At 38.8% G+C, this 27,500-nt stretch overlaps 3 protein-coding genes across 26 annotated transcripts in view; 2 read left to right on the top strand and 1 right to left on the bottom strand.

Moving 5' to 3' along the window:
- txlnba (taxilin beta a) overlaps positions 1-6,637 on the bottom strand; it is an 8,763-nt gene extending 2,126 nt beyond the window's left edge. Inside the window, exons 1-9 of one of the 2 annotated variants that reach the window (XM_083534875.1) lie at positions 6,436-6,637; positions 4,742-5,024; positions 4,585-4,643; positions 4,177-4,347; positions 2,782-2,976; positions 1,733-1,852; positions 1,331-1,405; positions 77-169; positions 1-6 (exon numbers count right to left, since the gene is read on the bottom strand). The exon at positions 1-6 is cut by the window's left edge and continues 90 nt beyond it. In XM_083534875.1, coding sequence (XP_083391001.1) covers positions 1-6; positions 77-169; positions 1,331-1,405; positions 1,733-1,852; positions 2,782-2,976; positions 4,177-4,347; positions 4,585-4,643; positions 4,742-5,024 — 1,002 coding nt within the window. In that variant the 5' untranslated portion in view covers positions 6,436-6,637. Of the gene's footprint in view, positions 7-76; positions 170-1,330; positions 1,406-1,496; positions 1,572-1,732; positions 1,853-2,781; positions 2,977-4,176; positions 4,348-4,584; positions 4,644-4,741; positions 5,025-6,435 lie in introns of both variants that reach the window. The other variant, XM_083534874.1, reaches the window with a different exon arrangement.
- Positions 6,638-8,131: 1,494 nt separating this feature from the next.
- vta1 (vesicle (multivesicular body) trafficking 1) lies at positions 8,132-18,440 on the top strand. 2 transcript variants are annotated; one of them, XM_083534877.1, is made up of 8 exons: positions 8,132-8,548; positions 10,610-10,704; positions 12,112-12,239; positions 12,810-12,885; positions 14,039-14,150; positions 16,577-16,750; positions 17,210-17,287; positions 17,774-18,440. In XM_083534877.1, exons 1-8 carry the CDS (start codon positions 8,458-8,460, stop codon positions 17,917-17,919), a joined length of 900 nt encoding a protein of 299 aa, XP_083391003.1. In that variant the 5' UTR covers positions 8,132-8,457; the 3' UTR covers positions 17,920-18,440. The 2 variants fall into 2 exon arrangements, with proteins under 2 accessions (XP_083391003.1, XP_083391004.1); XM_083534878.1 differs by having other exon boundaries at positions 8,358-8,548; positions 17,213-17,287.
- A 3,390-nt stretch (positions 18,441-21,830) lies between these two features.
- The window catches only part of adgrg6 (adhesion G protein-coupled receptor G6), a 36,477-nt gene continuing 30,807 nt past the window's right edge, over positions 21,831-27,500 (top strand). For 6 of the 22 annotated variants that reach the window (XM_083534868.1, XM_083534870.1, XM_083534873.1 and 3 more), the window contains exons 1-2: positions 21,918-22,275; positions 24,417-24,505. In XM_083534868.1, coding sequence (XP_083390994.1) covers positions 22,274-22,275; positions 24,417-24,505 — 91 coding nt within the window. In that variant the 5' untranslated portion in view covers positions 21,918-22,273. Of the gene's footprint in view, positions 22,276-24,416; positions 24,506-27,500 lie in introns of all 22 variants that reach the window. The other 16 variants (XM_083534866.1, XM_083534863.1, XM_083534867.1 and 13 more) reach the window with 10 other exon arrangements.

The raw sequence follows: 27,500 nt of genomic DNA, 5'->3' as shown, positions 1-27,500 counted from the left end.
GGACATCTAAAAATATGAGTGAGATGATCAAAAAAACGTTTGTGCGAAAAAATATCGTAGCGGGAATGTAGCGTACCTTTTCCATCTCTTGTTTGAAAGCGACGTAGACCTCGTTGCTCTTTGACAGAGTTGTCTGGAACTCGTCGAACTTCTGAGAGTACAACACGAGCTACAAGAGAAATCGTGAGGAACACGAATGAAGAGGACATTCTGTGGTGTCGGTAGGTCAATAACTTCATAGTGACTTATAGACATCTGACCCATTTTTGATCAAACTGAGATGTTTCTGGGATAATAGATCAGAATTTGCACCACGGTTCTGTATATTAGGTAGACTTACGTAAAACATCTGCATGATACACCACTAGGAGCTTAAATACGATAGCAATCGTAAGTTGGACATGTGTAAAGCATGGTGATGGCGGCATCATGATAGGGGCCTAAGCTACGTGAAGTTTCTGGTGTTCTTCATGTTTCTTGTCAGACACCCGACATCCATATAATGTGTGTAAAGTTTATGTAAAGTAGCCTCCACTCTTCTGAGAAGGGTGTTAATAAAGGTCGGTACTGATGGAGGTGAGGAAGGGTCTGGGGTGCCTTTCAATTAATCTCAAAGGTGCTCAATAGGGGTTGAGTTCAGAGCTCTGTAGCAGGCCAAGCAAGATCTACCACTCTAACCCATGGAAATTATATATTTATATATGTTCATGAAACCATATATATCTTCATGTAGAAGAGGGTTTGGGGTCTCCTAGTTGAAGTCAAAGAAAAATCTCATGCTACCACGTCCAAAATATGGGGAAGAACCGCATATAGTTGCATAGTCGCGTCTTTTTCTTTCTTTATTCTTTTATTTTCCTAGTTTTCTATTATACTTTTTCGTATTTTATAGCACCAGCACACAAATTCCTTTCACATCCGACCCATGATACTTGCCAATAAAGATGATTCTGATTCATATGGCTGGAAATGTCTGAAAATATTTGGCCATAGTGTGTGTGTGTGTGTGTATATATGTGTATTTATTTTCATATCACCATGTGCACATACTCAAAATATAGACCTGTTTGATTTCTCATCTCACACTCATCCCTGAGCTCTACTTCACTTCCTGAGTCAGACGTCTAACTGCATCATCACGCCAAGAACGTTCTTCTAAAATTAGCATGTGTGGAGGATAAATAAATAAAATAGCAAGCTCCGTAATTTTTCCATCTCATCGTTTATCGACATGCAAATACAGCAACAACATGAAGCAGAAGAAGAGGAAGAGGAAGCAGAAAGAAATGAATCCCGACTAGGGGTCTGATGTACTCAATTGGATATTCACCTGAGCCTGCATCACTGTGTTCTGCTCTTTCAGCTCTTTAACCTGTAGCTTCCACTCCGCAGCATGAGACAGTAACTGCGCTTACAAACGACGAGACAAAGAAGAGAAAAAGAGAGAGAGAGAGAGAGAGAGAGAGAGAGAGAATGACAAAACACTCCCACTTTACCTGCTTCTTCATCTGCAACTCTTGCTCCTTCAGTGTGAAGCATTTCTTTGTTTTTTCAATTGCGTCTTTAAGCAACTAGTAACAAAGACAGCGAGACGTTACTAGCAGCTTCCACCGTTCATTCGTTCGTTCGTTCGTTCTTTCTTTCTTTCTTTCGTTCATTCACATCAAAAAAACGATTTCAGGAAGTAAAACAAACAATTAGAAAGTCGTGATCACATTTTTCATTAACTCACATATTCCTTCTCCCTCATATGCTTCTCTCCGGCTTCCTTCAGTGCCAAGTTTGCTTCTTCCAGTTTGGTATCTGACAGCTGCTGCTGTAGGCTCTTCTGCTTGAAGAGCTTCTCTAAACTCTGGAAAAGAAAAAAAAATCCAGTAGTAAAAAGTACAATATATGGCCAAAAGTTTGTGTCATGTACATCACATTCCACATTTGCTGTTATAATACACTCCAATCTTCTGGAGATGTTCCACTAGATTGTGTGATGTAGGTGAGGTGAGAAGGTCTGGGATTCAATCAGCATTCCAATTCATTCCAAAGGTATTCAGAGCTCTATAGCAGGCCACTCAAGATTTTCCACTATAAACCCATGTGAAGTATATCTTCATAGAGCTGGCTTTGTGCACTGCCATGCTGGAGCAGGTTTGGGTCTCCTACTTCAAATGAAAGGGAAATTTTATGTTTCTCCATCCGAAAACGTTCTAAAAATCATCCTATACGTCCTTTAAATTAATGGGAAAAGTTTGAAGAAGAAGCAAGTGGGTGGAAAAGTCGGGTCTCCCAATACTTTTGCCTAATTGTATGTTTGTTCTAGATTTATTCCTTCTTTCTTGTAATAATAAGTTCCACTCTTAATGGGAAAACTTTCCAATAGATTTTTCAAGATTCCAGATCAGGTACTGATGTTGGAGGAGCTGAAGAAGCTCAAGTTCCAGGTTCGTTTCATCCCAAAGGTGTTTAGTGTTGAGAAGGTTGAAGAGGAGAAGGCTCTATGAAGAACATCTCAAGATATTCCAGTCCAACCTTAACCTCAAGAACGATGTCTTCATGGACCTCACAATGTGCAGAAGAGCGTTGATGGGACAGTGTTTGGGTTTCTTTGTTTAAAGAGTAGTAATGCTTCTATTATACAACCATATGGAGAAGAACCACATATGGGTGTGATGGTCAGGGGAGCACACACATGAAGTGTGTGTGTGTGTGTGTGTGTGTGTGTGTGTGTGTGTGTGTGTGTGTGTGTGTGTGTGTGTGTGTGTGTGTGTGTGTGCGTGTGTGACGTACCTCCTCCCTCTTCTCATACTGCTGGATGATGGAGGTGAGCTTGTTAGCCAGCTCGTTGTTCTCATGGCACAGTTTGTTGTTGCGGTTGCTGTGGTGTTCGATTTGGGCTTGAATGTCCACCACAGTGGTTTGGAAGTGAGACGTGATCTCTGCTCGCTTTTTCTCGTCCTCCTGACACTTGTGCAGCATTTCTTCCTGTGGGACAGATCATAATGATGGTTAACGTCCTCGATGTAAAGGAAACATACTACAAAAGAACGACATAAAAAGGTACGACACAAAGAATTAACACGTAAAGAAGAATCCAAATGAGACCCACTAAAATAGGGACCTCCTAAAGCAGAACTACCTGAAGCACATCCACCTGAAGCAGAACCACCCAAAGAAGAACCAAACAAAGCAGAACAACTGAAAGAAGAACTACATAAAGAAGATCCACCTAAAGTAGAACATCCACCTAAATCAGAAACAACCAAAGCAGAACAACTGAAAGAAGAACTACATAAAGAAGATCCACCTAAAGTAGAACATCCACCTAAATCAGAAACAACCAAAGCAGAACCACTGAAGCAGAACCACCCATAGCACCACCACCCAAAGAAAGAACCACCTACAGCAGCACCACCCAAAGCAAAACACCTAAAGAAGAACCACCCAAGGAATAACCACCTAAAGCACAACCACTCTAAGAAGAACCACCTACAGCAGGACCACCCAAAGAAGAACTACATGAAGAAGAACCAGCCCAAAAAAAGATGCATTGAAAGCAGAACCTCCTAAAAAAGAAAGAAACAACCAAAGCAGAACCTCTAAAAGGAGAAGATCCACCCAAAGCAGAATTTCTAAAAGTAGAGCCACCCAAAAAAAAAAGAACCACATGAAGAAGAACCACCCAAACAGAACACCCTTAAGGAAAACCTTTGAAAGAAGAGCCACCCAAAGCAGAACCTCTAAAAGAAGAACCACATGAAGAAGAACCACCCAAAAAAGAAAGACCTATAGAACCACATGAAAAAGCAGAACCACATGAAGAACCACCCAATGAAGAACCACACGATAAAGAACCACCAAAAGAAGAAAGACCTATAGAACCACATGAAGAAGCAGAAACACCTAAAGCAGAACCACATAAAGAAGAACCACCTAAAGCAGAACCTCTAAAAGCAGAACCACCAAAAGCAGAAACCATAAAAGCAGAACCACCTTAAAGCAGAACCACTTGAAGAAGAACCACCCAAAGAATAACCACCTAAAGCAGAACTTTTAAAAGCAGAACCACCTAAAGAAGAACCTCTGAAAGAAGAACCACCCAATAATTCTGAAACACACCATTGACTATGTGATGACACTGAAACCATGTTCTTTTAGCACCATCAGTCCAGACTGAACGCTCACCTTCAGGGTCATGTTGTGTTTATGAAGCTCACGACACAGGCTCTCCAGTCTGCTCCTGGCCAGGATCCCCTGACTGTGCTCTATCTGGAGCTGGTCTCTCTGTTTCACCAGGGCGCCTTGTTTCTCCTGGAGCAGCTTCAGCAGGTCCTGCATACTCATCTGCTCCTTCAACTAACACACACATGGAAACAAAGCTCCACACATTCAACAATGATCAAACACGGCCATTACTTCGACCAATTAAAACACTCTCTCAAACTCTATGCAGTAAGCCCCGCCCCCCTGAGCCATATCTTGCTCTACATTGGTAGCTCGGTTGCTTGTTAGTCTTCGTGTACATTGTTCTCATAGAACTTCTATGAGATCATGGTTAGGTGTTTCAGCATCACTGAGAGTCTTTGGACTTACCAGTTTGGCGTATTTCCTCAAAACAGTCTCCAGTTTTTCCTCAGGTGAAGCATCTTTACCTGATTAGGAACGAAACAGCGGTGCAGGAGAATAAGGGAAAGGTAAAATGGACATATACAATCACACACAGACTCTCATGCTCCACCACGTCCCATACCGAGCTCTTTCAGGAGCACTCCGAACACTTGTTCTGTCTCAGGGTTGCCATTCACCCCCGGGTTCACAGCCGAATCCTTCGCCTTATTGGCTTCATCCAGTCTCTCTTCATCTTTCTCCAGCATGGCGATCTTCTCTTCCATCAGGCTACACGCAGAGCCGTACGTGTTGATGATGTCCTCCAACTGCCTGCTGAAGACCTCCATTGGGTCCACCGGTTTCTCCTCGAGACCGCTGACCTGGTCGGTAGCATCGGTGGACGGCGGAGGATTTTTCTCCATCATCTGGTCACACACACAAGAACATCAGGGATAAATATGTTCTTCTCTAAATGGTCTAGAAATTGCAGTAAACTTGATAAAAATGATTTTTTGTTAAGACTGAAACAGTTCAAGGACGTCTTATTGGCACCGATTTTTACATTCGCATTTCAAAAGAGAGAGAAGAAAAAAAAAATTATTTTATAGAAATAAATAGATAGAAGCAAATTTACATACTAAAAGCAATATAATTATGAATGTATGTTTGTTTGTATGTTTGTATGAATGAATGACAAGTAAACAAACAAATAAATAGCATTGGTGGTTACACTTCTAGAACCCTGGGAATGAGGGGGGGGAGGGGAAATAAACAAATAGATAGATTTATAAATAAATAAATAAATAAATAAATAAATAAATAAATACAAAAATTAAGGAATGAATAAATAAATAAATAAACATATAAATTAATTAAAAAAATTAATAATAATGAGTGAATAAATAAACCGAATAAAATTAATTATTAATTATTCTTAATTATTCATTAATTTAACAATAATAAAGTATAATTACTAAAACAATACCTGTGAATGAGGAGGGAAAACTGTAAATATATGTGCAAAATTAAATAAATAGTTTCGAATAACAAAAAGGAGAAGAAGCAAAAAAAAAAAAAAGTCTAAACAGTTTAAGAATAAATATGTAGTTAAATTATTTAATAAAAAGTTAAATAATTATAATAATAAAATCATTAGTCATCATTACATTTCTAGAACCCTGATAAGGGAAGGGAAAAAATGTAAACAAACAAACAAACAAACAAACAAACAAACATAAAAATAAATAAAAGAATTTTTTATAATAAATAATTTTAAATAAATAAATAAAGAAGAAGAACTAATTAAACCCATTACAAACAAGTCACAAACAACAACAAAGAAAGCATTTTTTATTGGAGAAATTACATTTGTTTGTCGCGTTTAATTTGTTTTCGCGTGTCGTTATTGCTTCACGATCGCTGCAGCACCTTATCAGCTTACAGACCTTGTGTCTTTTCCCCTTCATCACCTCTCAGCCTCACGCTGACACACGGCCCAACATCTATTTTCAGAGCTTCTATATATGGACTTCTCCATACTTTATCACATTTTATCCTACAGTCCGAACCAAGAATTTATTATTTGAATTTCAAAAATTGTCAACTAATTCGATAATCTGACAATAAATCCTGATCTTGTTTCTTTCTTTTCTTTTGTTTTGTTCAGTGTGGATCGTGAAATCTCAGTAGAAAAGAGGAACAGTGTAACACACACTCAATGGAAAAAAGCCACAAATTACAGACATGATATCCACACTGAATTCAGCTACATGTTATTATCATTATTATTAATACATTCATTTCATTGTTTTATTCAAAGTTTTAAAGTATACTCACACAATCAGGTCTTCTATCCGAGGTGGACGAGAGGTTAATGGCAGCAGTTTGTCCACTTCTACGACCAAAGAGAAAAAGGTGAAGGAATTCCAGAAGCACTATGGTGCCCCGAGACAACAGCTGTGACAGAGCATATCCTTAAAATAACCTCACGCTGGAACCCGACTCCGGCTGCCGGAGAGATCACACCACCCTGAGAGAAACCAGCCTGCTCAGGCTTTGGCCTGGAGATCCCACCACAAGATGGGGATTATACTAGAGACTTTATACACAGGGATTTTTGGACATCTTTCCAAAGACGTATGAAGCCTAGGAAGTCAAGAAGGCCATGAGTCATTAAAAGTAAAAGATTCAAGATTTAAGTGGAAAAAGTAAAAAAAAAGTAGATTAAAGTAAAAAAAAGATTCAAAAGCAGATTCAAAGTAAAAAAAAAAAAAAAAAAAACCTCAAAAGCAGATCCAAAGTAAACAAAAAATATCAAAATATAAAAAATATCAATTTTCAAAAAGTTTCAAAAAGTAGATTAAAAGTCAAAATGTTTCAAAAAGAAGATCCAAAGTAAAAAAAAAAAAAAAAAAGAAAATTCAAAAGTAGTTTCAAAGTAAAATAAAATTATAATTTAAAAAAAGTAGATTTAAAATAAAAAGGTTTCAAAATGTAGATTTAAGGTAAAAACATTAAAAAAGTAGATATAAAGTAAAAAAAATATAATAATAATTTAAGTTCATTTAAAGTGCAAGTTTCAAAATGTAGAAATAGGTCAAAAAAAAATTCCAAAAAGAAGATTAAAAGAAAAAAAAATCTAAATTAGATTAAAAGTAAAAATGTTTAAAAGTAGATTCAAAGTAAAAACATTTATAAACAGATTCAAACAAAACAAAAAAAGTCAAAAGTAGGTTTATTTAAACAGTTTATTAAAAAAAAAGTCAATTTAAAATAAAAAATAAATTCAACAAAAATTGAATACATCAAAAGTAAAAACAAATCTTTGAAAATAAATATAATACAAATTACAATAAATTAGTGTTGGTGGTGGTCTGAAGATACGGAGTCTCCATAGCAACGACCCAAACAGAGGAAGGTTTTGACAGTGTGACACTCAAACCCCTAAAACACACAGGATAAACGTCGTCCACATTGTATGACTAATGTTTTCGAATTTTTCATTAAGGAAGTAATTGAAGGCATCCGGACTTCTCTCGTGTAGACGCACAAGTATCACACAAGTAATAACAACAACAACAACAACAACAACATCAACATCAACAACAACAACAACAACAATAATAATAATAATAATAATAATAATAATACATGTCTTCAGGAAAACGTTCAATGCTCAGTGAAAAGTTCCACGTTATGTATTTGTTAGGTTTTATAAATATCCTAACTTAAAAATACGTGTTAGTAATTTTGTTTTTACAGCTACGTGCTGCAGGGAAAAAAATAAATAAAATAAAATATATAAATATATATATATACTTCCTGAGAGAGCCGCAGTATGAATCGATTCACTAGTTAGCGAGTTTACACATTGCAGAGCTAATTGATAGATAGATAGATGGATGGATATATAGATATATATAGATATATATAGATATATAAATACGTGTTAGTAATTTTGTTTTGACAGCTCCGTACTGCAGGAGAGAGCCGCAGTGTGAACCGATTCACGACTCGGTTTACTAACCGATTCACTAGTTAGCGAGTGTAAACATTGCAGAGCTGATTGATGGATGGATGAATGGACGGATAGATATATTGATATAAATATAGACCGAACCTTATTAAAGATGATAAGCAGTTATGTTACTTCAAATATTTTGAACGCTACTGTGTGTGTGTGTGTGTGTGTGTGTGTGGGTGGGAGGGAGCTGAATTTAGCACTGCGTATCCTCCACACCTGTAGAGGGCGCTCACGCCCTGACGACACACAGCGTACACTTCCTGAGTGTTCAGACCCGGAAGTGACTGACAGGGTGGGTTTGTTTGTGTGTGCTGTCAGGTTCGGTTTGGGTCAGTATGGCGGTTCCACCTCAGTTGAAGGCCATCCAGCACCATTACAGGACCGCGCTGGAGCATGACAAGAGAGACCCGGTGGTGGCGTATTACTGTGAGTGTCAGGTTTATTCTCTCTCTCTCTCTCTTTCTTTCTCGCTCTCCCCCCCCCTCTCTCAATATATATATATATATATATATATATATATATATATATATATATATATATATATATATATATATATATATGAGACCCACTGTTTGAACAGATTCACTTGATAGCGAGTTATTTTAAACATTATGGATGGATAGATGGATAGATGGATAGATGGATGGATAAATGAATAGAGAGATAGATAGGTTGATTGATTGACTGATTGATAGACTGATTGATTGATCTAATGTATATGAGTATGTAGAGTGTATAAGGTTAATGTCTAAATATGAAAAAATGCTGAGTAACAGAATCTGGTTTATCCAGTTTTGTGTGTGTGTGTGTGTGTGTGTGTGTGTGTGTGTGTGTGTGTGTGTGTGTGTGTGTGTGTGTCACCACATGAGGTCAGCACTGACCACGGTAAATTCCTGTTGATGTTCAGTAAAACACTTTTCTGATTTGAGTCCAATGTAATTTTCATGAGTTAATCAGATGATGAATCAGATTTATAATTAGGCTGATAATCAGACCCATAATGAGGCTGATAATCAGACTCATAATCAGACCCATAATCAGACCCATAATCAGACTCATAATCAGACCCATAATCAGGCCTATAATTAAACCTTATTATCAGACTTGTAATCAGACTCGTTAACTGCAGACATTTGTAAACCTTCTCGAGGTGATTTTTTATCCCGGATGTTTCAGACTGTAAGTTCAGTAGCTGAGCTCATTTCCCTCCTGCTCGTCTGGACCAGTTCCAACGTCTGGAGTGGAGCTCGAGCCACATAATGAGCTCCTTGTAGTAGGAAGAACAGAGAGGAGGAGGAGAAGAAGATGGAGAGTAGGCTGGCATTCTTTTCTTCCCATGTCACTGAAAATATTTCCACACAAAATGTTGTATGGAAGCGTTTTTCCGCTGTGAGCCGTGTTTCATGTTGTTCTGCCGAGGTTGTGCTTTTCAGGAACGCCAGCATGTTACTACCCTGTTTTATTCCTCTACCTAAATAAATACATTCACACTAGCAGTAAGCTCCGCCCACCAAGCTTCATTTATTTACTTGAATTGTAATAAGCCCCACCCACTGAGCATACATTTTTACAGTTTGCATATGTTTTGGTTATTTTTGCCTGATATTATTAAAACAACCTGTAAACAATTTTATCTGTGTGGGTGGCTTTTTTTTTTTTTTTTTTGCCTCAGTAGATTTATCTAATTTTTTATAATTTTTTTTTTTGCTTCACCCCCCTGGTGATAAATTGTGGTCATTTTCTGGAAATACTCTTTAATAAGGCTGAAAAGTCATGCCCAGAGGGTACACAGTCGAGTTTACCTCAAGGCCACGCCGGTTATAAAGAAGCCGGGACGTTTTTTAATTTCCCCAGGCAGCGTTTTGTTTCGGTGCGTGTTGGGATTTGTTGAGCGCGTGGGTGGTACAGGGCCTCATTAGCGGACAATCCGATCCCCAGGGAGCCGAAACGCTCGTTATAAATGTCATCAGCGAGGCAGCTTCTGTCCAGCGAGTCGCTGAATCCATCCATCCATCCGCTGACGTTCATTTACGTGGATTGAATCTTTTTTGTTTTTTTTATATATATTTTTTTTTATATTTTATGATTATATAATAAATCCAAAGTCGAATTACATTTCTCATAATCTTACGCAGTCAAGATTATGAGAAATGAATTTGCTTTTATGGTATAAAAATAAAATAAGAATAAACAGTGAGTAAATAAAATGCGAAATAAATATATTTACAAACATTGTACACACTATATGTCCAAAAGTATTGCCATTTCCACTCATTTGTGCCCCAACTCTTCCCACAAAATTGGAGTTGTATAGGACGTTTTTGGATGCGGAAGCATGAAATTTTGCCTTCACTTCCAGCCAGCTGCATAAAGACATGCTTTACATGGTTCATGGTGGAAGGACCAGGCCTCCTCACCTTACCTACATCATTTACTAACACCCTTGTACCCGAATGAGCATCCATGTTTGTTGCGTGTGTGTTCCAGGTCGCCTTTACGCCATGCAGACGGGGATGAAGCTGGACAGCAAAACCCCCGAATGCCGCAAGTTTCTCGTGAAGCTCATGGACCACTTGGAGCAGGTGAGATGTGTATTATTTAAAGCGTTAGAGAATCCTGTATAATTTAAACGCTAGTCTGTTCACGGCTAACGCAACCCGGAAAAAATCAGTACAGATTTTTGCCGAAAGTTCCATTAATCGATTATCCGTGTCGTTTATAGTCGACATCTACCTTATACCATTTATAGCATAGTCATTTCCCAGCACCGACGAGTTCAAGATGTTACTGATGTCATTTCCTTACTGAAAAACCTGACAGATTTCTCTCTGCCAATCACAATCCAGTATTCAGACTGACCATGGTATCATTTATTTGCCAGTGCAGACTAAAAGAGGTGTAAGATTGTTGCCTTGTGAGGAACAAATTAATGGATTTTTTAAGGTAGAGTTGTTCTGAGATCCTGTAGGATCATTTCCATGCCTCCTGGTGCCTCCTTTTTAGGGTCCTAGAGCTGCAAAGGGTTCAACCTGACATGCCTCGTTCATGCTCCGGTGAGAACAAACGAGCCTGTTCTGGTCTTGATGTTATCCTTTAAAAAAAAACAACACAGGCCGTTCTTCAGTAACGACGGTCAGCCAATTAAAAAAAGGGCTCCAGTGTTCCTCTGCACTCGAGGGACTCTGTAATGCGCCCCAGGGAGAGCGACAAGAAAGATCCGGCCTGGGAACCCGGAGACCGAGGACACGCATTCAACCTCACTACGACAACCGATCTACTGTCCTACAGCACTGTTAGACCCTTTCATGGGATAATTCTCGAGAACAAAGTACACTATAGGGCCAAAAGTTTGCGGACACCCGACCACAATATATTTATATAAATACATTTCCCCCCTATACCACATTTAGTCCTTTTATAATAACTTCCATGGTTCTGGGAAGATGTTCCACCAGATTTTGTGGAGATTTGTGCAGCAAGGGTATTAGTAAAGTCAGGTACTGATGTAGGTGAGGGTGAGGAGGCCTGGGGTTTTATTCCAGTCCATCTTCATGTACATAGGACTTGTACATAGGGACCAAATTTGGGGAAAATATCATACGACCGCATCCGAAGACTTCTTATACCATCGTGCGCCTTTAAGTCGGGTGTCCCGAAACTTTTGGCCTTATCAAATACACTGGATATAATTAGTTTGAGCATTTTTGTTCCCCCCCCAACTCCCCACCTTCCTCTAGATTTTTTCCTCTAGCTTATGCACCAGGCCGCTGATCAGGTGTGGGCAAACCTCCAGCAAGGCTTTATTACACTGGGATTGTGGCGAGGAATCGGAGAAGCCCGATGCATCCCAGGGATCGATGAGTCACGGAAAGTCTCGGGGATAAAGCGAGCTTCTCCGCAGACGCATTCCGAAAGCCGAGTGTGTGAAAAACGTTTCTTTCTTCTTTGGCGAAGGCTTTTTTAAAACAAGAATTCTTTCTCGTTCGCAGATGAAGCAAGAGCTCAGCAGCAACGAGTCCATTTCCCAGGAGATTGTGGGAAATGCACATATCGAGAACTACGCCTTAAAAATGTTCCTCTATGCCGACAACGAGGACCGATCAGGCCTTTTTCACAAGTAAGGTGGGGGGTGGGGCTTACACCGCCAGTGTTTATGGGCGTGGCTGGTCACAGGGCGTGTCTGGAAAACGAGACACCGAGACGATGGCTTGGAATATGATAAGCAGGAGGGAGATAATAAAGTAAGAGGCGGGGTTATTCTGAATGACCAGGCGACGGTGCGTCGGCCAATCAGAACCGCCGTATTGGTATAAGAGGGTTCTATACCAATTTCTATTCTATATGAATTTCCTATGTCCAGCGTCATATTTAAACAGGGAATTAGTTTTTAGTGTAAGTCGCATATAAACCAGGGATTAGTCCTTTAACTCAAGTAGAAATGTTTTAGTTTTACTTTGACCAGAATCATATCATGCCTGAGTCTAATCTAAACGGGGGATTAGTGCTTTTACTGAATAAAAAGAAATTGAAGGGGTGTCGTGTATTTCAGCAGGGGATTAGTAGTTTTACTCAAAATACTTTGTACTTTATTCACCACTGAGTGGCGTGAGAAATGATGAGCGTGTCAGATTAGTTTTATGTAGCGTAAAAGCGATGAGGACTCAAAGACCTTCTGGTTTCTCCTCAGGAACATGATCAAGTCCTTCTACACCGCAAGCCTCCTGTTCGATGTGCTGTCTGTGTTTGGCGAGCTGTCAGAGGAGGTAAGAAACGAACCAGGGGGGTCAGTGTTTGATCTGAAATCCACAGCAGCAACTTGGTGGAACTGATCAACGTCCGCTCACGTGTCTGATCCCGGCTAATTGCGCATGTGTGTGTGTGTGTGTGTTCGCTTTTTTTTCTGTCTTCATTTCACATTGGAGAACGTACAGGGAAGTGTTTCTTTGAGTCTTTTTTTTTTCCCCTCTGATTGGCTGAGCTGCTTTAAATAAGTGGGCCTTGTGTGAGCGATGTAAACCCGACACAGCCTCAGAGCCGCTTCTCCGTTATAAGCGACTCTCGCCGAGCAGGCCTCCTGAGGTCTACCTTATCGGGTTACTCGCAGAAAAGGAAGTTTTTTTTTTTTTTGTTTTTTTTTAAATATAAACAGCACACTAATGTACTACAGAACACACTGCAGGTCTAAAACTGTTATTCTATAATATTAATAATAATTTATTTATATTACCATCTAGACTTTTTCTGTGTATTAAACTTTTTATTGCTGGAATTATTTATATATTGGTTTTTTTCTGAACTGTAGTCATATATATACTTTCTCACGTCTGTCTCCATGTTCCTGTGGTCAAAAATAGGCTGAAATGTAAAAAATAAATAAATAAATAAAATGAATACATAATTATATGTATACAGTACATTCACCCCTGATAATTTTGTATGAAAAATCAAAAATTTCATACAATTTATTGTATTATTTATTGTATTAAAGTGACATAATGTCTAGATAAATTCACTATATACTTTCTTTAACAATTTTATTTATTTATTTATTTATTTTTATTTTAAATATCTTGATCGCTAACCCTTTTGGGGGGAAATAAAAAAGAAAAGAAAAAGGAGGACATTCAGAATTTTTGTGCCAGTTTTTGAGAACATATATTATAAAGCATAGATACTTTTTATTTTTATTTATTTATTTATTAACGACATTCAGGATTTTTTGTGCCTTTTTTTTTTTTTTAAACAAAAAACACCACCTAAAGTCTTAATAAATCACATTTCCTGTTTATAGACCCTAATGGCTTTATCTCCTCATGCAGCTCTGTTAATGGTTCTACGGTATTTCTAATCTTAATCATTTATCTCTATTGACACACTCTCTCCCTCTTTCTCTGTGCCTTGGTGGGACTTTTCCAGAACATTCAGCAAAGGAAGTATGCGCGATGGAAGGCGACCTACATTCACAACTGCCTAAAGACGGGAGAGACCCCTCAGTCTGGTCCGATTGGCATGGAAGGGGAAGCATATGGTGAGTTCTGATATTATATCAGCACCTCCTTTAACAAACAGTGGCACTTTATGGACTTCCTATTGAGAAAATAAACACCTTTTTCTTCAGAACTGAGAAAGATGATGGGGGCGGGGCTCTTTGTAGGAAATTCCCAGAGGTTAGTGGAAAAGTGTCACGGCTCGGAGCCGTCTGGAAGATGTGAATTCTAGTAGTGACAAAGGTCAGTTTGAGAAATGGAATGTGATTGACCAGAAGGAAGGTGTGGCATCCTGGAACGCTCACCTCACTCCGAGTCATCACTTTTTCTAATATTAATCACACGTCCTTCAGACGATCTGAAGAAGTTCAAATACAGGAACACCTGACCATTCAATTGCTCCTTTTCAAACATCCCATTTCACATTTAGTCTCCATTCGCTCTCATTATAAACTCTACTATTACGGGAAGATGTTCCTCAAGATTTAATGGAGATTTTACGGAGCTGGCTTTGTGCACAGCCGTGGCGTGGCTTTGCCGGAACAGGTTTTTGGGTCTCCTAGTTCAAGTGCAGGAAAAATTTCATGCTTCTGCATCCAAGACGTCCTACACAATTTGTGTGCCTCCAGCTTTAAAGAAACAGTTTGGTAAAGGCGGGTGTCCCAATACTTTTGGCTATAGAACATGTATTTTATAAATATTTGCCGGCAGGTTAGAAGTTTTCCTTTTTTTTTCTCCAGTCTCTCAACATCTGCTGGGTGGATCATGTTTAAACTAAATTCTGCAGGTCAAAAGATGAAGTCATGATGTAATTGGCCCTCAGGGACACCCACCCACACCCACCCACACACCCACCCACACACCCACCCACCCACCCACACACACACACACACACACACACACACACACACACACACACACACACACACACACACACACACACACACAGAGGCCCAGAAACCCAGATTGAGCGTTTCACACGCCGTTCAAAGCATCAATGTTTACATTTGATTCAAGCATCAGTTTTACACTTCCAGTTTATAGCTTGTGGTCAGTGTGTGTGATTATTGTTTTTGTGATCAGTGTGTGCGGTCAGTGTGTGCGGTCAGTGTGTGTGTCTGTGCGCGATCAGTGTGTGTGTCTGTGCGCGATCAGTGTGTGTGTCTGTGCGATCAGTGTGTGTGTGTGTGGTCAGTGTGTGTGCGGCCAGTGTGCGGTCAGTGTGTGTGTGTGTGGTCAGTGTGCGGTCAGTGTGTTTTATAAGAATCAGAATACTGTATTGATCTCATAGGGAAATTGTTTAAATGAATGTGTGGTTTGTATTATTACTGTGTGTGGTGTGTGTAGTGAATGTGTGGTAAGTGTGATTATTGCATGGTGAGAGTGTGGTGTGTGTGTGTGTGTGTGTGTGTGTGTGTGTGGTTTGTATCATTACTGTGTGTTTAATTAATATGGCTGTGAGTGTGTATTTAGCGTGGTTTTAGTGTGTGGTTAGTGTATTTAGTTTGCAGTTAGTGTGGTGTGTGTTTAGTGTGCAGGTAGTGTATATTTAGTGTGTGCTTAGTGTGTAGTTAGTGTATTTAGTTTGCGGTTAGTGTGGTGTGTGTGTATAGTAGGTTAGTATAATGAGTATTACTGCTTGTGTAACTGTTGCTATAGAAACAGAAGGAATATATCTAGACTTTTTAGGGGTTTTTTTTGTGTTTTTCTTTCTTTCTTTCTTTTTTTCTTAATTTTTTGGTGAACATCTGGACTGTCACACTCACTAGCTGACCTCATACAGTGCTTGTGCATATTCCCTGCAGATCGCGATGTCAGCGACATGCTTTTATACTGATCGAATTATTTCTGCAAAGCTCAACAAAAACAGTTTTCTAAAACTTGCTCGGTACGGCGGGTTCCCAGAAACCTCTCACTCCTTCCCTCCCTTCCTCTTTCTCTCACTTTCTCTCTTACTTTCTCTCTCTTGTTCTGTCTCATCCTATTCATTAAATCCATCTGTTTTCAATTTTTCCTCTTTTTTTTTTTTTTTTTCTTCGTCGAGAAATTTGGCAGAAGAAGCAATGTGGGTCAGAAATACTGAAGCCAAGCACACCCAAGCTCCGAGGAATTCTCACAATACTTAAATCATCACTGCGTCTGCAATCCTTTTTTTTCTCTCCCAGCAGTAGACCAAAAGTATCGGGACACACGACTTTTCCAGCCATATGTGCTTCTTCTCCAAACTGTGAGCACAAATCTGGAGACACACAATTTTGAAATGGTGGCATGAAATTATTCCCCCTTTGCTTGGGAAATAGATGTTTCAGCATGATGATGCTCTTGTGTACAAAGCCAGCTCCATGAAGATATGCTTTACATGGGTTGGAATTGTGTGGATGATCTATGAAGCTCTTCTAAGTGCAAACGGTGATGGTTTTATGGCAGTTGTTTTTAACGATGATGCGAACATGCTCTCTCCACACAGACGATGAGTTTGGCGCCGTAGCCGGAGGGCCGTCTCCGCCGCACCCCTCCTCCAGTGCGGATCCGACGGACGGAGGACCGGCGTCTATGCCTCCACCTAACTACAACACCGTCCAAGTTCCTCCTGGCTCTCACGCTCCGGCCAACACACCCGCAGATCTTCCTCATCCAGCAGGTAAAAATCTTGGATGTTCTTGACCTCCAGGGTTTGGTTGAAAATATAACGAATTGGGAGATGGTAGCTCAGTGGTTACGGTGTTGGTATTTGGATCAGAAGGTCACGAGTTCAAACCCATCGTCGTGGTTCCTCGCTTCCTGTATGTATGTGTTAAATTGAATTGAATAGAATTTGATCTAACCAATTGAGTTCTGACTTTAGATCAGAAGGTTGTGAGTTCAAATCCCAGCACCACCACGTCTCCACTGATGGGCGCTTTAACAAAATCCCCACCTGCTCAATTTCCATTTGGTAGACCCCCATATCCCGAAAGTCTTATTTGTGCAGCTGAGGGTCGAGGGCCTTGCTCAAGCTCCCAGGAGGGGAGGATTTGGCAACCTCAACCATTACGCTACCTCTTAGAGTTCTCAGTGGTATAAATGGAACTGTAAATGATTGACCCTTGTGTATTTTCAGCAGAACCCATGAAACCAGTCGCTGTTCCCCGGACCGTAGCTGCAGTTGAGCCCACTCCCATCAGCACCAGTCAACAAGGTATATAACAACAATCAGTGTTACTCTATTAACATCTCAATAAACACTCGGATAATGAAACTCCATCTGGATTATATTATCATATAATTATATTTACAGATGTTTTTTTCTACACGTATCTAGAAAACGTCTGCAAACACAATTTCACTTGTTTGTTGAATTATATAGAGTGAGTGATAGTATTTTACACAAGCCCCGCCCACACATAACACACAAGATAGAATTAATGTGTTTCACATGCACAAGATTTGCCTCCACCTCCAGAAAAAAGAGTGACGAAGCAAAAAAGAGGGCAAATTAGATCCAATAGATGCACAAGCCCTGCCCCAGGCCATGCCCCTAGTCCCACCCAAGCCCCGCCCCTAGTAAATTTTGTCTGTTCTGTCTGGTTTAAAAAAAAAAAAAAAAAAAAAAAAAAAAGAACACCAAAATCTGATCTCTTTTCTCAACCGTTTTGTGATTTTCTCTTTTCTCACTCCCTCGTAGGCGAGGTGCACCTCACGCCGGAGGACTTCACCCAGGCTCAGAAGTACTGCAAGTACGCCGGCAACGCTCTACTATACGAAGACGTCTCCACGGCCATCCAGAATCTACAAAAAGCCCTCAAGCTTCTAACCATTGGCAAAGAATGAGAGCTTTGTGTCTTCCTTCCCTCTCTCTCTCGCTCCCTCCCTCGCTCGCATCCTACTATCACTGATCTGGCCTTTATGAACTGTTCAGCTCTCAATAAAACATCTGTTCCACATCTGCCCTCTTACTTGCTGAAAAGAAAAAGGGATAGCAATTAAAGGATGATGTGTCAGGTGCATCTGAACGCGCCTTTTAATGAAACATGGTATTAAACTGAATGAAAGGATTCGAATCCTGGATTTTTAAACGAATAGAAATTATTTTTTTCGAGGTTTTTTTTTTTTAGGGGTTTCAGCTCTCGGCTGTTCGGTTCGGGTTCCCACAGAAATGACGTTAATGCACTTACTAGAACATCATCAGGATCACTGTTTTGACTGCTTACTTTAAAATTATATTTGTGCGTTTGTGTGTTTTGTGTGTTTTTTGTGCCCAATGAAGGTGTATTTCCACTTCCCTGGGCTACTGATCCACTACAACCCTGACTTTATTAAAGTTCTAATAATAAACACATCTTTCATCCATATTCTACAGAATCTGATGTTCTATCACTCTCTCGCTCTCTCTCTCTCTCTCTCACTCTCTCACTCTCTCTCAGTCTCTCTCAGTCTCTTGTCTGTTCTCACTCTTTCTGTCTCTCTCTTTTTTGTTTCTCACTTTCTCTCTGTCTCACTTCTGTCTGTTTGTCTCTCTGTTTCTCACTCTATCTCGCTTTCTCACTTTGTCTCTGTTCTCACTCGTTCTGTCTTTCTCTGTTTCTCACTCTATCTCGCTTTTTTACTTTGTCTGTCTCTGTTCTCACTCATTCTCTCTGTCTGTCTCTCTCTCGGTTTTTCACTTTTCCTGTCTCTTTGTTTCTCTCTTTTCTCTCTCACACTTTTGTCTGTCTCTCATTCTTTCTGTTTCCCTCTGTCTCTTATATCTCACTTTTTCTCTCTCTTTCTCTTTGTCTTTTTCAATACCATTCATGTTTATTTGTATTGTGTGTAAGTTTTATCCCTGATGAACAAACCGGTGGCGACTGCGGAAAGGAAAAACTCCCCAAGAGAAGAGAAGAAACCTTGAGAGGAACCAGACTCAAGAGGGAACCTTATCCTCATCTGAGTTGCACCGAATGTCCATTTATTGCAGATAAACACTGTTGCGGGTTGCAGTGATGGTGATCGGATGCAAACTGTAGTCCTGAGTCAGTGTAGCAAACTTAACATTATTTACAGTCGAAATCCAAATCCGCAAAGCTCCTGTTCTTACTCCGTAATTTCATGGATCCCCAGGGCTTTGATTAGAAACATCTCCAGCTACACAGAGTCGCCTTCAATAGAAGAGAACACCATCCAGAGGCAGACCAGGACAAAGTGGGCAGATCCGAGGAGGGGAGAGGGACAGGAAGAGTGGTCACTGGAACCTCAGGAACATGTTTAACTTGACAGAGAGAGAGAGAGAGAGAAGAGGGAGAACAAGTAAAGAAACATATGGATTATTATGTGTACTTATTGTTATATGAAAGTTAAGAACCCTGTTTGAAAGGTTGTTCCAGAGAAACATCTGCCCCCTGCTGTAGTCTACATTATTTGAGGTACCAACAATTAGCCTGCACCTTTTAATCAATGTATCATATTGGAATTGGTACAGGTTCCTAATTTTGTCTCTCTCTCTCTTTCCCTCTCCCTCTCTCTTTCCTTCACTCTTTGTGTTTCTCTCTCTCTCTCTCTCTCTCATCACTTTTGCCATCTCTGTTCATCTGTCTGTCTTCCTGCCTAATGAGTTATTATTGTGAGATGATTATACACGTTTTGGGAGTTCATGATCATCCTGGCTGTGTTTCTACTGGACCAGTGGACACCACCATGAAGCACTCGCTTTCCCTCGCTCCACTCGTTTTCGGCTCTATAACGCCCATTGTTTCTCCTTCAGATCAGTCTTAGCCTTGAGCGAAGCAGAAAAGGAAAATAAACACCACTGAGCTTATCTGGTAGTCAGGAGCACCTTTTACATTTGCCTGAACGCCCTCCTTCCTCTTTATCGATGACAGCAGAGAGGAACGCACCAGGTTTTGCATTTCTCCCAGCATGCACTGAGTCACTCCATGATTAACACTATGGACAAAAGTTTGTGGACACCTGACTATTTGAGACACAGTTTTCCTGTTATTCCCTCACTCTCTCTTTCACACTCACTCACTGTCTTGTGCTGTTTCTCTTTCTCTCTCTTAAAACTCATTCACTCACTCATTTCCTTATTTATTCACTCATTCACTTGTTCACTCACTCATTCCCTTATTCATTCACTCATTCACTTAGTCACTCACTCGTTCCCTCACTGTCTCAATTTTTCCTCACTCATTCCCTCACTTACTTATTTATGCACTCTCATTCACTCACTCAATTATTCCCTTATTCACTCACTCATTCCCTCATCCATTCACTCACTCATTCATTTCCTCAATGTTTTGCGCTTTTACTCTCATCACTCGTTCCCTCACTTACTCATTTGCTCAATCACCCTCCCCAACTCTCAAACTCACTCATTCCCTCACCCTCTCATTCCTCACTCACTCATTCATGCACTCAGTTATCCCTTCACTCATCCCTTCACTCATTCCCTCTCTCAACCAGTCTTCCTTTCTCTCAAACAAACTTATTATCCCTCCCATTCACTCACTCATTTACTTATTTATTCATTCATTCACTCATTTATGCACTCACTCATTTACACACTCACTCACTTTACTCCTTCCCTCACTCATGCAGTCTTCCTTTCTCTCACACAAACTCATTCTCCCATTCACTCACTCATTCACACACTCACCCAGTCATTCACTCACTCAATCACACACTCACTCATTCATTTACACTCTCACCCAGTCATTCACTCACTCATTCACACACTCACCCAGTCATTCACTCACTCATTCACACACTCACTCTCTCAATCACACACTCACTCATTCATTTACACTCTCACCCAGTCATTCACTCACTCAATCACACACTCACTCATTCATTTACACTCTCACCCAGTCATTCACTCACTCATTCACACACTCACCCAGTCATTCACTCACTCATTCACACACTCACCCAGTCATTCACTCACTCATTCACACACTCACTCTCTCAATCACACACTCACTCATTCATTTACACTCTCACCCAGTCATTCACTCACTCAATCACACACTCACTCATTCATTTACACTCTCACCCAGTCATTCACTCACTCATTCACACACTCACCCAGTCATTCACTCACTCATTCACACACTCATTTACTCAATCACACACTCACTCATTCATTTACACTCTCACCCAGTCATTCACTCAGTCATTCCCTCATCCATTCACTCATTCCCTTATGCACTCACTCATTCCCTCACTGTTTTGCGCTTTTACTCTCATCACTCGTTCCCTCACTCACTCATTTGCTCAATCACCCTCACTAACTCTCAAACTCACTCATTCCCTCACCCTCTTATTCCTCACTCACTCATTCATGCACTCAGTTATCCCCTCACTCATCCCCTCACTCATTCAGTCTTCCTTTCTCTCACACAAACTCATTCTCCCATTTACTCACTCGTTCACTCATTTACTTATTCATTCATTCCCTCATTTATGCACCTTACTTATTCACACACACACTCAGTCATTCACTCACTCATTCAGTCTTCCTTTCTTTCACACCCTCCTTTTTCATTCTTCTATTTATTTATTCACAAATTCCATCACTCACTCATTTATTCATTCACTCACTCACTCACTCACTCACTCACTCACTCACTCATTTTAACATTTACTCACTGTCTTGTGCCCATTCTCTCTTTTCTTTGCCTCTCTCTCTCTCTCTCTCTCTCTCTCTCTCTCTCTCTCTCTCTCTCTCTCTCTCTCTCTCTCTCTCTCGTTTGTCTGACTTGTCTACCAACGCTCAGTGTTCATTTCTGTAGGGGTGTGTGTGTGTGTGTGTGTGTGTGTGTGTGAGTCAGCAGTAAGGAGTGAGCACTGTGAGGAGTGAAGGGCGGAGCTGTGTGCAGTTCTTCCTCCACTGGATCAGTATCTGTCCTGTGCGAAGTTTCATCTCCAGGATCTCCTCCTTCTTCTCCGTTTTCTTCTTTATTTCTCTAATGGAAATGTGAATATTTTTTCCCTGTGAATTATTTCCGAAGAAATTGTATTTGTCTCAGCTCGTGGAGTGGCACACGCACAAAAACACACACACACACGCACACACACGCTCACATATATATACATACAACAGCAGGAATCTGGGATTAGATCTTGGGAAAGTGTTGGAGTGGACGGAAAGTGCGCGTGGAAGTCGCAGGGAGAATGAGAGACCGAGGAGACTCGCTTCAATGAAATAATGTAAGTTTTTTTTCTCTTTTTTTTAACATGGATTTATGCATTTTTTTAATTATGCTTTGTGCGTTTAGTTTGGTAATAAAACACACACACACACACACACACACACACACACACACACACACACACACACACACACACACACACACACACACACACACACACGCAGGGTGTAAGCTGAAGGAGTGGACTTGGCGATCCACAGAAAAGTAGCTCCACATATTTTGCGCGTTTTATTGATGGTTTGGAATTTTTTTTTTTTTGTGGAAATGTCTTTATATATGGCTTTTAAAGTAAAAAAACAAACATCTAACAAACTAGTACATACATTTATAATAATAATAATAATAATAATAATAATAATAATAATAATATAATAGTCGGAGTTTCAGTAAATGCAGGGTTTTATTTCTTAAATATTTTAAAAAATTTTAAATCAAGAAAAAAAAAAAGTAGAAGGACTGCAGTAAGAAATTCAGTACAGAATTTTGTGCAACCCAACAAAACATGACATTGTTGTGAGATGTGGTGTGACGCATGTACACATCTCTCACAACACGAGAACTCCCATAACTTTTATTTAATTTTTTTATTATTTCTTGCTTGCTTTTTTCTACTTTTTTTCAAAATAGACCCTAAACTCAGAAAACACATTTATGCATCTTATTAATTATTATTATAATAATAATTATTATAATTTTTATAAGTATTATTATTATTATTATTATTATTATTATTATTATTATTATTATTAATATTATAATTAATTATTATTATTTTTTTATAATTTTTTTATTTTTTTATTATTTTTTTTATTAGTTATTAAAGCTTAAAGCCCAGAAATTCCCAAAAGGGGTCTATTCATATTAGAAAAACGTATATAAAAAGATTTTTTTAAAAAAAGTAGGTGTTCATTTATTTTATTTTTTTTTAATATTTTATTTTTTTTCATATATGACATAATAAAAAATAAAAATCAGATAAATAAGAAAAACAGGTTGGATTTGTTTTGATGTCCCGGCTCTTTTTTTTTCCCTTACAGGCTCCATGACAAAAACCCCACAGCAGTCTTTTTTTTTTCTTTTTTTATTAAGTGTGTGCATTTGGCTTTTTTTTTTTTTTTTTTTACCCTCCGACATTTTAGATGAAGTGTGAATGTCAGAGCTGACGCTTTCTCTTTTTCCCTTCTCCCGAGTCGTTCTTTAGCAACTGATGAATCGAGCTCTTTATATGTTCTGCCCTGGAGCTCTGAGAGCCGAACCCCAGCCACACACTCGTCTACAATTCTTTTTGTATATATTTGTGTCACTCAATTTCTCATTCTTTCACTTATTCTCCAATTCTTTTGTCACCTCCTGTTTCTCTCTCGGGGATTGCTCAATAGTGCTCCAACTGGTTATTGGTGTCTGATTTATTCATGGGAACCGATATTTAGATGAACACACACACACACACACACACACACACACACACACACACACACACACCTGGAAAATCAGCCCTGAGCTGCGTCAGTAAGAGTCAGAAAGTGAATGACGGACTGAGAGAATGAGTGAATAAGTGAATGAATGAAAGAATGAGTGATTAAGTGATTGATAGAATGAGTAAGTGAGCGAATGACTGAGAGGATGAGGGAGTGAATGAGTGAGTGAGTGGTTGATAGAATGAACAAATGAGTAAATGAGTGAGTGAATGAATGAGTGTGAGCGAGTAAATGAGAGAATGAGTGATTGAGTGACTGAGTGAGAGAGAGAGAGAGAGAGGGTGTGATTGTGAGACTGAGTGAATGAGTGAAATGAAGAGAGTGAGAGACAAAAAAAAACTTTTTCCATGCTGTAATTTAAAACATATTACAGAGAGCACAGGTAGAATGAATGAAGGGATTGTACTGTGTGTGTGTGTGTGTGTGTGTGTGTGTGTGTGTGTGTGTGTGTGTGTGTGTGTGTGTGTGTGTGAGACCACACTCCAGTGGTTTCGAGCCAGTGCTTTGAGCAGCTCACTGAGCTCAGTAGGATGGATGGAGCGATTAAACCACTTTCCATCCATCCATCCATCCATCCATCCATCCATTCATGTATTTATTCATTATTTGATTTGTTTGTGTGTCTGTATAATATCCATCTCCTCCTCTTTCTGTTTTGCAGGGTTTCATTTATTAGTGGACGCTGGTGGAGATGGAAGTTCTGGAATGTTCTCTGGGTCACACTGATCCTCACCTGCACCATGAGAACAGGTAGAAGAAACTTTAAACAAATTTCTTTCTTTCTGTTTGTACTCGTTTTTTACTTTGTCAATCCATCTTTTATTAAAACCCCCATTTATTTCTCTTTCATTCTTCTTTGCTTTAATAATTGTGCGTGTGTGTGTGTGTGTGTGGGGGGGGGGGTGAATATGTATGTGTGAGGTGTGTTTATATCTATGTATGTGGGATTTTGTGTGTAGTGGTGTGTGTTCATTTGGATGCATGTGTTTTTCCTCATGTTTCGTTTTCTTCTGCATTTTAACATTTCCTTCGTTTTCTTTTCTTTCCTGTTTAAATTTCCTTTGACTTGTTATTTTTTTTCTTCGGAAAAAAAAAATTTCACATCCCTTTAAAAGTAAAAAGGCAAATTTTCGAATACTTTTACCTTGAGTAGAAATGGAATGGGCGGAGTCTTTACTCAGACTGGAGCCTAAAGGTAAAACATAATCAGACCTACACATGGAACCACACAAAGTGTACATGTGCAAACAACACAACACAATACAGCAAAGTATGATACAATAAGACACAATACAACAAAGTATGTTACAATACAACACAACATAATACAACAAACTATGAAATAATACAGCACTGCACAACACAACACAGCACAACACAAAAAAAGAAAGTATGATACAATATAACACAGCAGAGCACAACACAACACAATACAAAAAAGTATGATAAAATACAACACAACACAATACAAGAAAGTATGATACAATAAAACACAGCACAACACAACACAATACAAGAAAGTATGATACAATATAACACAACACAATACAACAAAATATGATACAATACAACACAATACAACCAAGTATGATACAATACAACACAATACAACCAAGTATGATACAATACAACACAACACAACACAAGAAAGTATGATACAATAAAACACAGCACAACACAACACAATACAAGAAAGTATGTTACAATATAACACAACACAACACAACACAATACAACAAAATATGATACAATACAACACAATACAACCAAGTATGATACAATACAACACAGCACAACACAATACAAGAAAGTATGATACAATACAACACAATATAAGAAAGCATGATACAATACAATAAAACACAACACAAAACAATACAACTAAGTATAGTATAATACAACACAGCACAATACAAGAAAGTATGACACAATACAACACAACACAGCACAACAAAGTATGATAAAATACAACACAACACAATGCAACACAGCAAATCACAAGACAGCGCAAAATGAGACATCACAACAGAATACAGCACGACACAATACACACAGCTCAATACCGCAACACACACAACACAACAGTACAGCAGTATGGAGGCTGCAGCACGTCACTCAGAGTGAACAGGAAGTGGAAAATTCCCCAAAATCATTCAAATGTGTGGGTTTTTGTGTGAGAGCCTCGAGTTCAGTTACAGCGAATCATTACAGCATGCAGCATGCTGAATCAGTGGACAAAACACATTACAAAGTGTTTCTCTCTCTCTCACACACACACACACACACACACACACACACACACACACACACACACACTCATCTCATCATGTGCAAACAAGGGGATTAGTGTTATTCATGAAGTGTTAATGGGAACGTACTGGAGATGTATGGGGGATTAGTATCTTCTAAACCATATTCAAACTATACCTTCCAAACCGTATTTAGACGCAGGGATTAGTAGCATCTAAACCAGGTTTAAACTGGGGATTAGTACCTTCCAAAGTGTATTTAAACATGGTGAATATTACCTACCGAACTGTGTTAACACACAGACATTGGTACCTTCCAAATAGTTTTTTAAACTGGGAGATTATCATCCTCCGAACCGTATTTAGACATGGGGATTAATAGCTTCCTGACCACGTATAAACACTGGGATTAATACTGTCAAATTAAAACTTTGTCACATACACGTTTATACAGTACGACATGCTTTTTATGACCGTCCAATATGTAGACATGGAAAAAAAAAATACACTAAAAGAATAAACATAAAAAGAAATAAAACCAAGTCTAAAAGTTGAGTCTATAAAGTATGAAAATAAGTATGAGAATAAATCATTCATATTTTAGGGTAGTCCAGAGTTAGTGACATTTTTCAATAGTGCAAATACCTTTCAATCCATAATTAAATATGGGGATTAGTAATTTTCAAACCATGTTTATACGCAGGCATTGATACCTTCCGAACTGTATATAACCAGGGGGATTAGTAACTTCTAAATTGTATTTAAACAAAGGGATCAGTACCTTTTAATCCATAATTAAATATAGGGATTAATAACTTCTGAATTGTATTTAAACAGAGGGATCAGTACCTTTTAATCCATAATTAAATATAGGGATTAGTAACTTCTGAACTGTATTTAAACAAAGGGATCAGTACATTTTAATCCATAATTAAATATAGGGATTAATAACTTCTGAACTGTATTTAAACAGAGGGATCAGTACCTTTTAATCCATAATTAAATATAGGGATTAGTAACTTCTGAACTGTATTTAAACAAAGGAATCAGTACCTTTTAATCCATAATTAAATATGGGGATTAGTAACTTCTGAACTGTATTTAAACAAAGGGATCAGTACCTTTTAATCCATAATTAAATATGGGGATTAATAACTTCTGAACTGTATTTAAACAAAGGGATCAGTACCTTTTAATCCATAATTAAATATAGGGATTAGTAACTTCTGAACTGTATTTAAACAGAGGGATCAGTACCTTTTAATCCATAATTAAATATGGGGATTAGTAACTTCTGAACTGTATTTAAACAAAGGGATCAGTACCTTTTAATCCACAATTAAATATGGGGATTAGTAACTTCTGAACTGTATTTAAACAAAGGGATCAGTACCTTTTAATCCATAATTAAATATAGGGATTAGTAACTTCTGAACTGTATTTAAACAAAGGAATCAGTACCTTTTAATCCATAATTAAATATGGGGATTAGTAAC

This window comes from Silurus aristotelis, assembly GCF_946808225.1.
Source record: "Silurus aristotelis genome assembly, chromosome: 29".
NCBI lineage: Eukaryota > Metazoa > Chordata > Actinopteri > Siluriformes > Siluridae > Silurus > Silurus aristotelis.
The sequence above is the reverse complement of the archived record's forward strand: the minus strand, read 5'-3'. Positions and strand labels throughout refer to the sequence as shown.

What these genes read in the sequence shown, in the direction of transcription:
- vta1 (XM_083534877.1), top strand. Translation starts at nt 8,458, where the DNA reads ATGGCGGTTCCACCTCAGTTGAAGGCCATCCAGCACCATTACAGGACC. An exon ending in TCATGGACCACTTGGAGCAG is followed by an intron (nt 10,705 to 12,111) that starts GTGAGATGTGTA and finishes TCTCGTTCGCAG; the next exon opens with ATGAAGCAAGAGCTCAGCAG. An exon ending in CATGGAAGGGGAAGCATATG is followed by an intron (nt 14,151 to 16,576) that starts GTGAGTTCTGAT and finishes CTCTCCACACAG; the next exon opens with ACGATGAGTTTGGCGCCGTA.